This window comes from Caretta caretta, chromosome 1, assembly GCF_965140235.1.
Source record: "Caretta caretta isolate rCarCar2 chromosome 1, rCarCar1.hap1, whole genome shotgun sequence".
Classification (NCBI taxonomy): Eukaryota; Metazoa; Chordata; order Testudines; family Cheloniidae; genus Caretta; species Caretta caretta.
The window spans coordinates 355,386,987-355,401,688 of NC_134206.1; the positions used below are offsets into that span (position 1 = coordinate 355,386,987).

Here is a 14,702-nt window from a genome sequence, read left to right on the forward strand (position 1 = left end):
TCTACAGGTTGTTTGTAAGATCATTGTACCATGAGCTGTTCACCATCGAATGGACTGTGCAAAGGTTCCATCTCCCTGCTCTAAGGGACAGGGACAAAAATATTCTACTAATCCCCTGCTCCTACTTGACAAAGGATCACTGTTTTCTCTTCTATGAGAGATCCCTTATAAGGCAATGGGAGTGCATGGGGCTGAAATGTTAACCTGTAACACAAAGTTAAACCTTTAGAGTGGTGCTCCCTAGGACCTATATCAACTGGATATCAACTGGACACAGAACACTACAGAACGGAAATGTGGCTGAACAGGGAGCAGTTGTGAAGACTGGGGAGGTTTGACAATGGATGAAGGGGGCTCAGAAATCCCACATAACTAGTAAACAGGGATGGGGTTTGCTTTCCAGCCAACTACAAGCTGTATTTAGAGGCCATTTCCACATTAATCCACCTAATAATAACCTAGCAAAGAGGATTGTTAGAAGAAGACTCAACAGCTTATGGGAAGCAGTTTAAGGTCATGTCCTCAACCTATTTTAGGTTTAGTTCAGTCTGGCTGCTTGGTCATTACCTGGTTTGAATCTTCCATGCTCATCACAGCTTCATGCTGAGCCTCCAGGAGGGTATGTTGAGAGCACAGGGTCTCTGAAATGTTCACAAACAAGTGGCATTAACCTTCAGAGAAAACTCTCTTTTCCCTGAGTGAGGGAAGCACTCTCATACTTTCCAGAGAGCAGGGTCCAGGGCTGTCCACAACATGCAAGTGGAGGAGGAGATACGGAGTCACCCCAGGATGGAGCATTAGTTCAAGCTCTCTTCAGAGAAAGGTTAGGATTGCCCTGGCAGAGTCATGTCACCAGGACAGAGCACTACTTTGGGCACCTTTCAGAATAAAGCTATGATTGGCCTGGAGAGGGAAAGTAAAGGGCAATCAGTAGAGCTGGTAGGCTTAAAAATGTTTGCTGTGAGGAAAAAACCCCACAATCATTCTAACAGAACTCTTCACATTTCATTTTGATAAAGTGAAATGAAAAACTATTAGAAGGGTTATTCTAATAAATTATTTAATTTAATAAACTGGAATAGGGTTCAAAATGCAAGGGCCTTAATTTAAAAGTGAAGATGTTGGAAGAAAGTAAACTCAATTTGGCTCCATAACTTTCTGTAAACTGGCACCTAGATACTATGGTGATGGACACATTACAAAAACCTAGACAGAAACAGACCGGGTTAAAAGTGCTGATCTACTGTATTTGTAGGTAATGATTTTAATGAATATAGAATTTACTTTCTTGATTCATTATTGCAGGCAAGGAATTTCCATCTGGATCTAGTAGTGTTTGTGACAAGTTATTGTCCAGATTTTATCATGACTGATTTTTAAATATGTATCCTCTAATAAAAGGAATACTTGTGGCACCTTAGAGACTAACAAAATTTATTTGAGCATAAGCTTTCGTGAGCTACAGCTCACTTCATCGGATGCATTCAGTGGAAAATACAGTGGGGAGATTTAGATACACAGAGAACATGAAACAAGGGGTGTTACTATACACACTGTAACGAGAGTGATTAGGTAAGGTGAGCTATTACCTTTATCTCTAATATATTCTCCTAGAGCTATGCCTGCATAAAAGAGCTAGACATGTAACCTGGTCATTTTCATGCTGGTGTCTTGCCAGTAGGAGTTTTTCGTTTTATTAAGAGTCAATTCTATTAGAGATGTTGCCTCAGCCTTTTTGCAGTATAAAAGGACAGTTAAGATGCAATTTATGCAAGGTTCCCCCCCCCCCCCCCCGCACCCTCAGCAACACTAACTTCGGCACATTGCAAAAACTGAGCCTTTTTTCTTGGTTAAACACAATTTTCTATTATGATACATAATTTCTTTTTTACCTTTTATATATATATATATATGTATATATACACACACACACATACACACACACACACACACACATATACACACACACACAGAACCAGACATAGGACCAGGTTAACACTGTTGTGGGATCCTTAATTTCTGCACTTCCTGGCTCCAAATGTACAACCTTAATATTGAATTAATGTAGTGAGATAGCAGTTGTTCATTTGTCTTTTTGTCTGTTATATTTACAGTTGACATCAGAGGTTAAGTAACACCTAACATGGATTTTGAGAAAGCCCTGATGAACTACTCCCTCTGAGATTTGTGACATCTCTATATCACACTGGCTGGACTGTAGCTGGTCTGCTTTTCAGGCTGATGATTCATTTTCACTGGATTCATCTCAGACTGAACTCTGCCAGGGACAGACAGCCATACCCTTTTTGCCACTTAGTGGATCAAGAAAATGTTACGTATTTTGTAATCTGTATACAGAGTGAAGATGAACAGACATTTCATAATCTTTGGCATCTATACCTCATGGTTCTCATCAGTGCTGGCCTTACTATGATGCAAACTGAGGTGGCTGCCTCAGGTGCCAGACCGGGGGTGCAGGGGGTGGGTGTCACTAGGACCCAGAGTGTAGAAAATTGTCTCTGCTGCTGGTGCATATGTATTCTCTCTGCTCTAGATACACAGAGAGGGTGGAGTGCTGTGCTGGAGGAAGGAAGGCACAAGAGCCATAACAGGCAGGTAGGAGAAAAGGTGAGAGGGAATAACAGAAAGCAGCAGGAGCTACAGGGAGAGAGAGGAGGAGCAGCCTCTTATGTACCTCTCTAGCACCCACAGGAGCCTGGACTGATTAACACCAGCTGCTCAGGGAGCTTCCTGTTTCCTGCTGCTTCCTTGAACCCACTTGAGGAGAACAGGCAGTCAACTGAAGTAGTAGGAGCCAGTTAGGCCCTTAAGACGCTACTATCTTCCTCACTCAGGCTCTGCTACCAGCCTGTTTATTTGTCCCCTTCAGTTGAGTGTTGAAAGTCACTATAGCTGGCAGAACAGCAGTCATGAGTGAAAAGAAAACGCCCCTCTGGGGCAGCATTCAGAAAAGGAAAGAAAGCAAAGGAAGCTTTTCTATCTAAGCAGGAAGGAGCTCTCCTGAGATACATAGACACAAATGTTCACAGAGAGCCTTCCGGCCCCAGAGAGGATGTGAGTGGTGAGGAGATGCCTGATCTTCCAGTTAGTCAGAGTGCAGGTGACCTGGCAGCTACTTCAGCATCCATATCTCCATCTCAAATGGATGTAACCATGCACATTCCTGAAGAAAAGTGTAGATCAGAGAAGAGTGTGGTGGAGGTGCAAGAAACAGCTGCTGCTGAGTTTAGTTCCTTAAATCTAGATGATCCAGGACTGTGGATCCACTTGAGCAGTGGCCTGAGGGACTTCCTTGTACGGCATGGGCCACAGCAAGTGAAAAACTTCACATTCCCCAAAGACAATGAAAATAGAAGTTTCCATCCAACATGTTACTGGCGTGAAATCCCCAATGGTGACAAAGTGGATGTACTCAAAAACCCAGAATGCTGCATACTGTTTTTGTTGCAAACCTCTTCCAGTCTAATGTTCCAGCCACACTGGGTTCTACAGGAACAAAGGACTCGAAAAATCTAGCATGCCATGAGAAGGCAGCAAATCACCAGACAGAATTCCATAGGTGGAAAGAGCTTGAAGTGAGACTAAGATTAAAGGTCGCCATAGATCAGCATCAAGAGAAGATTGCATCAGAGTCTCTTTACTGGCAAAATGTTCTGAAAAGGCTCATTGCCACTGTGAGAATGCTTGCTACCCAAAACCTAGCACTGCGTGGCACTTCAGATCAGCTGTAAGTGCCAAACAATGGAAACTTCCTTAAAATTGTGGAGCTGATGGCTGAGTTTGATGCTGTACTCCAGGAGCATCTAAGAAGAGTCACCATTCAAGAAATGTTTCAGAGTAACAGCCGTGTTAGTCTGTATTCGCAAAAAGAAAAGGAGTACTTGTGGCACCTTTAGAGACTAACCAATTTATTTGAGCATAAGCTTTCGTGAGCTACAGCTCACTTCATCGGACGCATGATGATTCATGATGTGGAAACTGCAAAAGACATTATATACACAGAGACCATGAAACAATACCTCCTCCCACCCCACGCTCCTGCTGGTAATAGCTTATCTAAAGTGATCACTCTCCTTACAATGTGTATGATAATCAAGGTGGGCCATTTCCAGCATAAATCCAAGTTTAACCAGAACGTGCGGGGAGGGGGAGGTAGGAAAAAACAAGGGGAAATAGCCACTCCCAGTCTCTATTTAAGCCTAAATTAATAGTATCCAATTTGTAAATGAATTCCAATTCAGCAGTTTCTCGCTGGAGTCTGGATTTGAAGTTTTTTTTGTTTTAAGATAGCGACCTTCATGTCTGTAATTGCGTGACCAGAGAGACTGAAGTGTTCTCCGACTGGTTTATGAATGTTATAATTCTTGACATCTGATTTGTGTCCATTTATTCTTTTACGTAGAGACTGTCCAGTTTGACCAATGTACATGACAGAGGGGCATTGCTGGCACATGATGGCATATATCACATTGGTGGATGTGCAGGTGAACGAGCCTCTGATAGTGTAGCTGATGCTATTAGGCCCTGTGATGGTGTCCCCTGAATAGATATGTGGGCACAGTTGGCAACGGGCTTTGTTGCAAGGATAGGTTCCTGGGTTAGTGGTTCTGTTGTGTGGTATGTGGTTGTTGGTGAGTATTTGCTTCAGGTTGGGGGGCTGTTTGTAGGCAAGGACTGGCCTGTCTCCAAGATTTGTGAGTGTGTTGGGTCATCCTTCAGGATAGGTTGTAGATCCTTAATGCGTTGGAGGGGTTTTAGTTGGGGGCTGAAGGTGACGGCTAGTGGCGTTCTGTTATTTTCTGTTATTTTCTTTGTTAGGCCTGTCCTGTAGTAGGTGACTTGATTATCATACACATTGTAAGGAGAGTGGTCAGTTTGGATGAGCTATTACCAGCAGGAGAGTGAGTTTGTGTGTGTGTTTTGTTTTTTGTTGTTTTTTGGGGGGGGGGGGGGGGGGGGGAGGTGAGAAAACCTGGATTTGTGCTGGAAATGGCCCAACTTGATTTTCATACACATTGTAAGGAGAGCGATCACTTTAGATAAGCTATTACCAGCAGGAGCATGGGGTGGGAGGAGGTATTGTTTCATGGTCTCTGTGTATATAATGTCTTCTGCAGTTTCCACAGTATGCATCCGATGAAGTGAGCTGTAGCGCACGAAAGCTTATGCTCAAATAAATTGGTTAGTCTCTAAGGTGCCACAAGTACTCCTTTTCTTTTTGAGATCATACAGTTACTGGCAACAAAGTCAAACAGAAAATTGTTTGAATGTCAGAAGATCTGACATCAGCAAGATATTACTCTGTTATTCTGGACTGCACACCTGATCAGCCATAAGGAACAAATGACTTTAATGGTGTGTTTTGTAACAACAACAGAATCTAGTGACAATGTCCCTGTATCGGTGACTGTCAGAGAGCATTTTCTAGAATGTATGACACTGATGATACTACAGGAACTGGTATGACAAATGTACTTCTTAAAATGCTGGAAGATACGGAAATTGCGATAGCTGACATGAGAGGTCAGGGCTCCGATAATGGTGCCAACATGAGAGGCAAGAACAGAGCAGTGCAGACACAGATCCGAGAGTTAAACCCTCTAGCTTTTTTTGTCCCATGCAGTTCTCATTCATTGAACTTGGTGGTCAGTGATGCAGCATCAGCTTCTAGTGAGGCTGCTGAATTTTTTAACGTAATTCAAAGCATCTATGTATTTTTCTCTGCATCAACTCATCAATGGCAAATTCTGAAGCAACATCTGGGAACATCCTCTCTGACACTGAAACCACTGAGTGCCACATGATGGGAAAGTTGAGTGGAGGCGATAAAGCCTATCAAACACCAAATTGGGAAGATAGATGATGCCACAGTTGCCGTTATGGAGGATAATGCTATGACAGGAACTGTTCGTGGAAGAACAGTGGCAGTGGGAAATGGAATCACCAGAAACATACATATCTTCAAATTTCTGTGTGGCTTAGTGTTGTGGCATGACATACTGTTTGAAATAAGTGTTGTAAGCAAGAGACTCCAAGGTGTTGACCTTGATATATCTGGAGCAATGGAACAACTGGACAAAGCAAAGTCATACCTATAGTCTTACCGGTCAGGTGAGGGAATTCAAAACTTTCTGAAGAGTACACAGAAGTTGGCAGAGGAGCTTCACACTGAAGCCATTTTCCCACCCATTCAAGAATACAAGAGTCACCGAAGAAGACAACATTTTGATTCGAGGCATGGGATAATCCCATCAGAGACCCCAAATAACAAGTCAAAACTGAATTCTTTAACTAGGTGCTAGATTCTTCAACTGACTGTATTGCACAATGTTTCATGCGGCTCAAGGAACACAGCAGTATATTTGGGACGTTGTATGATATTCCAAAACTCCTCACTATACCTGAAGACCACCTACACCAGCAATTCAGGGCACTAGAGACAGTGTTGACACATGATGACATGCACGATATTGATGCGAGTGATTTAGGTGATGAACTGAAAGCCCTTTCAAGATACAGTTCAGCAGGATCAACTCCAAAGGCTGCTCTGGAATATATGTGCACAAATAAGATGACCACCTTCTTATACCTGGCCTCCCATGTGATCTGATCATCCTCACATTTGCCCTATCCTTTCCTTGTCCAAGCCTCCATGTTCTCTCCTTCTGCCATCCTGATCTTTACTTAGATTACCTTCTCCAATCATTACTTGCTATCACAAAGATAAAACCTGTGCTTTAATCATTCCAGCAGGTTGGCCCACTAGTTTGGGAATCATATGCATCCGATGAAGTGAGCTGTAGCTCAGGAAAGCTCATGCTCAAATAAATTGGTTAGTCTCTAAGGTGCCACAAGTACTCCTTTTCTTTTTGCGAATACAGACTAACACGGCTGTTACTCTGAAACCTGTCATTCCAATTATAGTTTCTGGAAAGGATTAGAGAGCAGTTCTGAAATCCTCAGCAGGGAGCGCTGATTAATCCAGTAATCATGGGTATGTTTATTAGCTGAAAATAGGCAGAAGGAAGTGTAATTATACCATTTTCAGCCTTTAGCCCCTCCAAGCCTGCAGTGGGTAGGAGTAAAGTCCTCTTCTCATCCTCCTGTTCCACCACATTTTTCTGCAGAGGTATTTCATCCTGCTCAGAGACTGGCTAGAGAGCAGAAAGACAGAAAGTTACCAACAGCTTTCTCACAGGTATTAGCCCTCTTTCTTTTAGTTACACTTTCGACAAATCCATTAGTAACTTCTAAATTCCCCCGACTGACCCATACTAGTTTACTTCCTTTACAGGCAGTTTCTTAAAACATCTGCCCAGACTGGAGAATTTTGCAAAGAGACCCTGTATTAACCTTCTCAGCCAATTTGATCAAGAGAAGGTATTTCCATATTCTGCACTATCTGTTTGATTCTTAGGATATGAGAGAGTTTTAGGTTACAATTACCTTTAGAGATTGTACCTGCTCCTCTGATTGAGAGACCTGCATCACTGGCTCAGACTTTAACAATTTTAGCTCAGTCTGGCAATGGACGAACTCCTCAGATTTTTGCGTGAGCTCATCTAAGAGAAAAAGTTAAACATAAGTATACACATCTCTGCTTGTGTGTCTGAGTAGATCTACTTTAGATGTATGCACACTGGAATATGTAACCTTTCACCTCTCAGTCAGCGCTTCTACTCTGGCCCCAACCGGTACCTGCAGGAAGTCCATATCACCCGACAGTTCTATATGAAATAAATGAATCTAGTTCCAGTTCTTAGTGGATATGAGAGAACATCACAGAAAATACAACAGTTTGCCAACCAAAGGATCAGGGAATGCCCTCTCAATAGAGAAGTGCAGGACTGAACAGACAAGGAGATGGAACATTCCTCTTTAGAGGATTTAGACACATTGTCAAGGAAGATTGCAGAGTGGCTACAAGTATAAGTCTGTACTATCTATCTAGACGTTTCACCCATGCTCACTCACTGCCATGAACAGAAGGGAAAATTACGATCATCTCGTCTGATCTCCTGCATAGCAAAACCATTTTTCCCCCCCCATCAAGCAATTCCTGCATCAAGCCCATAATCTCCAGTTGGGCTAAAGTATAAATATCTTTTAGAAATATATATCATCTTGATTTAAAATGATGTCAAGTGATGGGGAATCTAGCACATCCCTAGGTAAGTTGTACCAGCAGTTCATTACCCTCACTGTTAAAATACATACTTCATTTCTAGACTGAATTTGTCTAGTTTCAATTTACAGCCATGGGATCTTGTTCTGCCCTTGTCTACTACATTAAAAAGCCCTCTAATATCAGAAATCTTCTCCTAATGTAGGTACCATGCTCATGTCACCCCCTAACTTTTTCTTGGATAAACTGAATAGATTGAGCTTCTCTAGTCTCTCATTGTAAACCAGTTTTTTCTTGGGATGTCACCAGTGTGAATTCTAGTCAATTTAAACAATGAGTTAAAAGTAGTTTCAAGTATTATCCATCTCCCTCAGTCCCACTGCCAATTTTTGTTGTTTTAGCACTACATTTTCCCATATTTCCAAAAAGAGTAACTGACTGTTCCAGGAAAACAATAAAATCGACTACACAAAATAAAAACACTGGAAAAAAAGATTTTTTTCTCTGATCTCTGTTATAAATCACCTTAATTATCAGCTGCAACAATAGTCTGTTAAATACTTTCAGAGAGAAGAGGGATTGCTAAGTTTAGGATATCCTTTAAATCATTTTTATCAAATTAATATGCAAACATCACTAAAATTTAAAAATAACTACAGCTCTGAAAGGCTAAAACAAAACTAAGGATTCCCATTAGCCTGGGAGCCAGGAAAGATTTATTCTTCCTCTTGTCATATAAGATATTACCCGCACTTTGCTAGGGAATTGCCATTAAAAAAAGCACACAAATCGGAACCACACAGAGAGGCTCCTGAGGTGTTGAGTCGATACACTTGCTAACCTTGCAGGTGTTGTATGGTAGCGGAGTTTTCAGTAGACTGCACCAGCAGCCGATCAATATCCCGCAGCAGCTGATCATTCTGAGCTATGAGGCCATCATGGCTAGATCGCAGCTCTTGTTCAGCCATCTGGAGGTAAGTAATATGCAGCTTTTGCTCTTCTACCTCCAGCTTGTGTTTCTGGTCCTGAGCTCTACATTCAGATTCCAGTTCAGCCCGAGTTCTTCCTGCCTGCTCCAGCTGCTCTGAGAGATACTGCACCTCCTCCTGTAAGCAATGGAAGGACAGCTTCTTCTCAGCCAATTCCAGCTCCATCTTCTCCACGAGGCTTCGAGACTCCTCTCTCTCTGCATCCAACATGTTCTTTAAAGAGCTCAGCTCTGCCTCCATCCTCTGACACTGGTCCAAGAGAGTCTGGAAAAGGAGATGGGGAGGGACTCAACCAGAAGGAAAAACAATTGATTCCTGCTTCAGACCCTAAGGCACTGGGCAAAAATGGGCCCATGCTAAGTACACAAGTTAAACAAGAGGCAATTTCAACTAGCCAAGTGACAAGACATGAGAGGAAAGGAACAACACATGATGGGGATTCTAAACCTCTGCAGGAAGAAACACTGTCTTGTGACTCCTAAGGGAATATCAAAACTCTGCTGAGAGACATCAGAACTCTGAACTAGAGTGAAGAAAAAGAGAAACTGTAAGCTGGAATTAACATCCAACACATTCTCCTTCTAGGACACTCCAGCACAGAGAACATAACCTCTGTTTAAACAGAAAGGTTAGATAATTGCTTGCTTAGAATTGATGTTGTCTGAAGATATAAGTGCAACCGATTCTCAACCCTAGCAAAAAACCAGGTGGAAACACCTTAAAAATCAAAGTTTGAGGCATTCAGGGCAGCAAGAGTGATTCTTGCTTGCCCTTACTCCCAAGCACCAGACTAGCATGACTGGCACTGCAATGACCTTTGTATCACAAATGCCAGCTCCTTTGGAGTGAGAGGTAGGCATTGCAAAGGTACAGGTTTGTCAGTAAGGAAACATTGGGAGGCACAACCTACTCTCAGACAGTAGGGCCAATGTACTGCTCAGAGAGCTCAGCCCCTCAGTTCTGTGAACAACTCTGCCCCAGCAGGAGCAAGAACCTTCCACACACCTCCCTTAAGTCTAGGATGACTTGGATGTATGGGAGGGAGGGGACTGAACTGGTTGAAGCAAACAAAATCATTCTCTCTCTCCATGAAGTTTCCCTTGCCTGAAATATCACTATCCTACCGGTGCTTCAAGAGAAAACATAATAGGAGGAGAACTGAATTTCTAATGTAAAAACTATTGCAAAACCAACCCTTTCAGGCCTCTTTAAAACAGAAGCATAATGGCACAAAAAGCAATTTTTTCTTTTTTGCATTACTTTAATTTTGTCCTCTAAATTACATAATAAAGAGACAGACTACAAAAACCTATACTAGTCAAATACCTTTCACACACTGCAAGAGCCACTAAAATAGGCAATAACCCTATTCACCTTCTTAAATCTTTAAGAAAGTGGAAACAAACTGGCTCAGGTAAGAACTTGCATGCTTGAGTTTGAGGCAGCTCACCTATGAGCCAGTCACTTTCTATTCCCCCAAAACATTAAGATGAATAAGGTCAGATCCTACACGCTACTAGAGTTCCTATAAGCTTCCAATGGCTGGCAGGGGAAGCTGGAAGTGGCTAAATTCTGCACAGTTCCTAAAAACTGTTTAAAAATCAAAACAAAACAAAAACATGGAGGTGGTAATATTATATATTCCCCAAAAGCCCCAGCACATTCATAACAAGAATTGGTGTTGCTCAAAATATTGGGACCTCCGAGTTCAAAGCTTTAGTCAGCTGATGACACTAAAGGAGACAATATTAGAGAAAAGGATGCTTTTGCCTGGAACTAGACATTCTGAGGATTCTACAGCAAGCATAAAAATGAGTCAGGTGGCCCCATACCTAAGGTAACAGAGCTCAACAACTCAGTCACAGAGCTGCGCCACCAATTCTGGTCAGAAAAAGATTGCTAATTAAGGCACTAAGGGTCACCACACCCCCAGTGCAGCGCCAAAAACAAAAATGCACTCTCTTCAGGAGCTGGCAGCTTTGAACTTTGAGCTCAAGGAATTCTCAGCTTCTCTCATGCTAGAGATATGGCCCCTGTAGTAGGGAGCTATGTCAGGTACTAGGCTTTTGACGAGACAATTGCATCTGTTAACAGTAAAGGAACATACGAGAATAGAGCACGGCTATAGTACATTGAAAGTATGAGGAGGTACCTTGTTCTGTTCTTCCGCACCATGTAATTCCTGCTGCAGCAGTTCCACCACTTGAGTTCGTCCTAGCAAAGCCGCTTCCTGTTCCTCCAGCTTTCTCTGCAGTGTCCTCAGGTTCTATGTGAGACACACAAATCATCTACATCAGAAGCTGAGAGGACAGCAGCAGCCCAAAGCACAGGAGGGCTAGTTACACAGGAGGATCCCATCCCAGCCATACCCCAACTCTATGTATCTTAGGTACTTATATAGCTCCCATTACTTTAGTATCTGAGCACTCATACTCGTCCGTGTATTTATCCTGCCAACACCCCTATGAGGTAGGGAAATACGATTATTCCCATTTCTTCAGACACAGAATTGAGGCACAGAGACACTAGTGATTTACCCCCTAGTCACACAGGAAGTCTATGATAGAGCAGGGAACTGAACCCAGGTTTCCCAAGTCTCAGGATAGCATCCTAATCACTGAACCACCTTCCTCTCAACTCCCACAGAGTTCCTTTGTTAGCCTGCACACATCCCTGAGTTGCAAATCCCACTGAACCCATGCAATTTTCCCTTCTCATGTTCTACAAAAAGCAGGGGACTGTCAAACCCATCAAACACACCTGCTGCATCTCAGCTTCCAGATCTGATCGGGCCACTACTTGGTGTAATTCAGCATGGTGTTGGTGAACCTGCTTTTCTAGGAGAGCATCCTTCTCACGAATCACCTCCTGCAGGCAGCTCAGCTGTAAGCCATAGTACATAGCATGAGAAATGTCACTTGGCTAACAAAGAAACAAGGTAGAAATTCCAAAGACAGTACAAAGGACTGAGACCTGTTCTGGGGGTGTCAGGCACACAGACCATCAGGAGTTTTTCATCCTACTTTTTGTGGAGTGTGTTACGTGTGAGAATAGATTTGAACCAGAAGCCAAGATGTCCTGAGTAGTACAAGGCTCTGTGATAGCCATGCCAACTCAAAGAGATTATTTCACTTATGCTTACATATTTATTGACAACATTTCAGACTCTGGAAGTGCAAAAAGTGCAGATTACATTTTACATATACCCAGAGTCTAGAAAGCTACAATTTCCATACAATTACAGAAACATACAGTTTCTGTTGTTGGACTTGTCTTGAATGTCACAATCCATCATTTTAGCCATCAAAACCAAAAGCCGGCAAGTCTAGCTAATATTGTAAAGATTGGTATTAAAAGGCACTATATAAAAAAACCTAACATAACATCACAGTGCTCACTCCTCTAGTTGGGACAACAGTCTTCTAACTTACTTTGCCATTTCTTACTCATCTTTCCCTATGAAGTCACTGATTGTTACCAGCAGACAGTAAATATATCAATGGCGAGAAATCCATCTCCATACCTGGGCTGCTTGCTTGGTCTGAGTATCTGTCAGGTTCTCTCTAGTTGCAGTCAGCTGCTCCATCAGGTTCCTGACAGTGTCCTCCTGCTCCTGGAGTTTCTTTCTGAGTGTTTCAGCCTCCTCTCTCTGCTCTTCATTGGTCCTCTGATTATTCTGAAGCTGCAAGTGGAGAGAAGAAATCAGAAAGAAGTAGATATTAGTTAATTATATTAGACAGTCTCAGCCAGAGTGCAGCATGCTGTACAGTTATTAGAATCATAGGGTTAGAAGGGACAGCAAGGGTCATCTAGTATAACCCCCTGCCAAGATTCAAGATTTGTTGTGTCTAAACCATCCACGTCAGATGGCTATCCAGCCTCCTTTTGAAAACCTCCAGTGAAGGAACTTCCACAAATTCCATAGGCAGTCTGTTCCATTGTCCTACTGCTCTTACAATTAGAAAGTTTTTCCTGAGATTTAATCTTAATCTGTTATGCTCTAGTTTGAACCAACAGCCTCTTGTCATGCCCTCTGTGGCATGAGAGAACAATTTTTCTCCATCTTTTTATGGCAGCCTTTCAAATATTTGAAGACTTATGTCCCCCACCTTAAACTCCTCTTTTCCAAACAAAACATACCCAGTTCCTTCAGCCTTTGCTCATATGGCTTGCACTCCATCCCTTTGATCATCTTTGTCACTTGCCTCTGGATCCTCTCCAGTTTCTCTACATCCTTTCTATACATTGGTGACCAAAAGTGGACACAGTTCTCCAGCTGAGGCCTACCCAGTGCCGAGCAGAGCAGTACTATCACCTCCCATGATTTGCATGCTATGCCTCTGTTAATGCAACCTAAAATTGCATTTGCTTTTCTTGTAACAGCATCGCACTGTTGACTCATGTTGAGGTTGCGATCTACCACAAGTCCCAGAACCTTCCCAGCAATGCTGCTGCCAAACCAGTTATCCCCCATTCTGTATTTGTGCATTTGATTTTTTCTTCCCTATGTGTAATACCTAACATTGGTCTTTGTTGAATTACATTGTTGTCGTCTGTAGCCCAGTTCTCCAATTTATCAAGATCCCTCTGAATTTTAGCTCTATCCTCCAAAGTATTGGCAACCCACCCTAGCTGTGTGTCACAGAATCATAGGAAGGCAAGGGACTTCAAGAGATCTTCTAGCCTAGTCCCCTGCACTCAAGGCAGGACTAAGTATTATCTAGACTATTCCTGACATGAGATGATCCAACCTGCTCTTAAAAATCCCCAATGACAGAGATTCCATAACCTCCCTAGGCAATTTATTCCAGTGCTTAACTACCCTCAGAGTGAGGAAGTTTTTCCTAATGTCAAACTAAACCGCCCTTGTTGCAATTTAAGCCCATTGCATCTTGTTCTATCCTCAAGGTTAAGGAGAATAATTTCTCTCCCTCCTCCTTGTAACAACTTTTATGTACTTGAAAACTGTTATGTGCACCCTCAGTCCTCTCTTTTCCAGACTAAACAAACCCACTTTTTTCAATCTTTCCTCAGAGGCATGTTTTCTAGATCTTTAATCATTTTTATTGCTCTTCTCTAGACTTCCTCCAATTTGTCTACATCTTTCCTGAAATGTGGCACCCAGAACTGGACAATACTCCAGCTGAGGCCTAATCAGTGCCGAGTAGAGCAGAAGAATTATTTCTTGTGTCTTGCTTACAATACTGCTGCTAATACATCCCAGAAGGATGTTTGCCCCTTTTTTTTTTTTTGAACAGTGTTACACTGTTGACTCATATTTAGCATGCAATCCAATATGATCCTCAGATCCCTTTCTGCAGTACTCCTTCCTAGGCAGTCATTTCCCATTTTGTATGTGTGCAACTGATTGTTCCTTCCTAAGTGGAGTAGTTTGCATTTGTCCTTATTGAATTTCATCCTATTTACTTCAGACCATTTCACCAGTTTGTCCAAATCATTCTTAGTTTTAATCCTATCCTCCAAAGCACTTGCAACCCCTCCCCAGCTCTGTGCCATTATCTAAATCATTAAGATATTAAATAGATCCGGAAATGATCCCCATGGAA

At 42.4% G+C, this 14,702-nt stretch overlaps 1 protein-coding gene across 3 annotated transcripts in view; it reads right to left on the minus strand.

Annotated features, from left to right (window-relative positions):
- Positions 1 to 14,702, minus strand: part of GOLGB1 (golgin B1) — a 119,738-nt gene that overhangs the window by 82,764 nt on the left and 22,272 nt on the right. For all 3 annotated transcript variants that reach the window (XM_048819070.2, XM_048819155.2, XM_075124641.1), the window contains exons 5-11: positions 12,659 to 12,817; positions 11,896 to 12,018; positions 11,288 to 11,401; positions 8,988 to 9,399; positions 7,468 to 7,583; positions 7,061 to 7,175; positions 568 to 641 (exon numbers count right to left, since the gene is read on the minus strand). In XM_048819070.2, the coding sequence (XP_048675027.2) occupies positions 568 to 641; positions 7,061 to 7,175; positions 7,468 to 7,583; positions 8,988 to 9,399; positions 11,288 to 11,401; positions 11,896 to 12,018; positions 12,659 to 12,817 (1,113 nt within the window). The remainder of the gene's footprint in view (positions 1 to 567; positions 642 to 7,060; positions 7,176 to 7,467; positions 7,584 to 8,987; positions 9,400 to 11,287; positions 11,402 to 11,895; positions 12,019 to 12,658; positions 12,818 to 14,702) is intronic.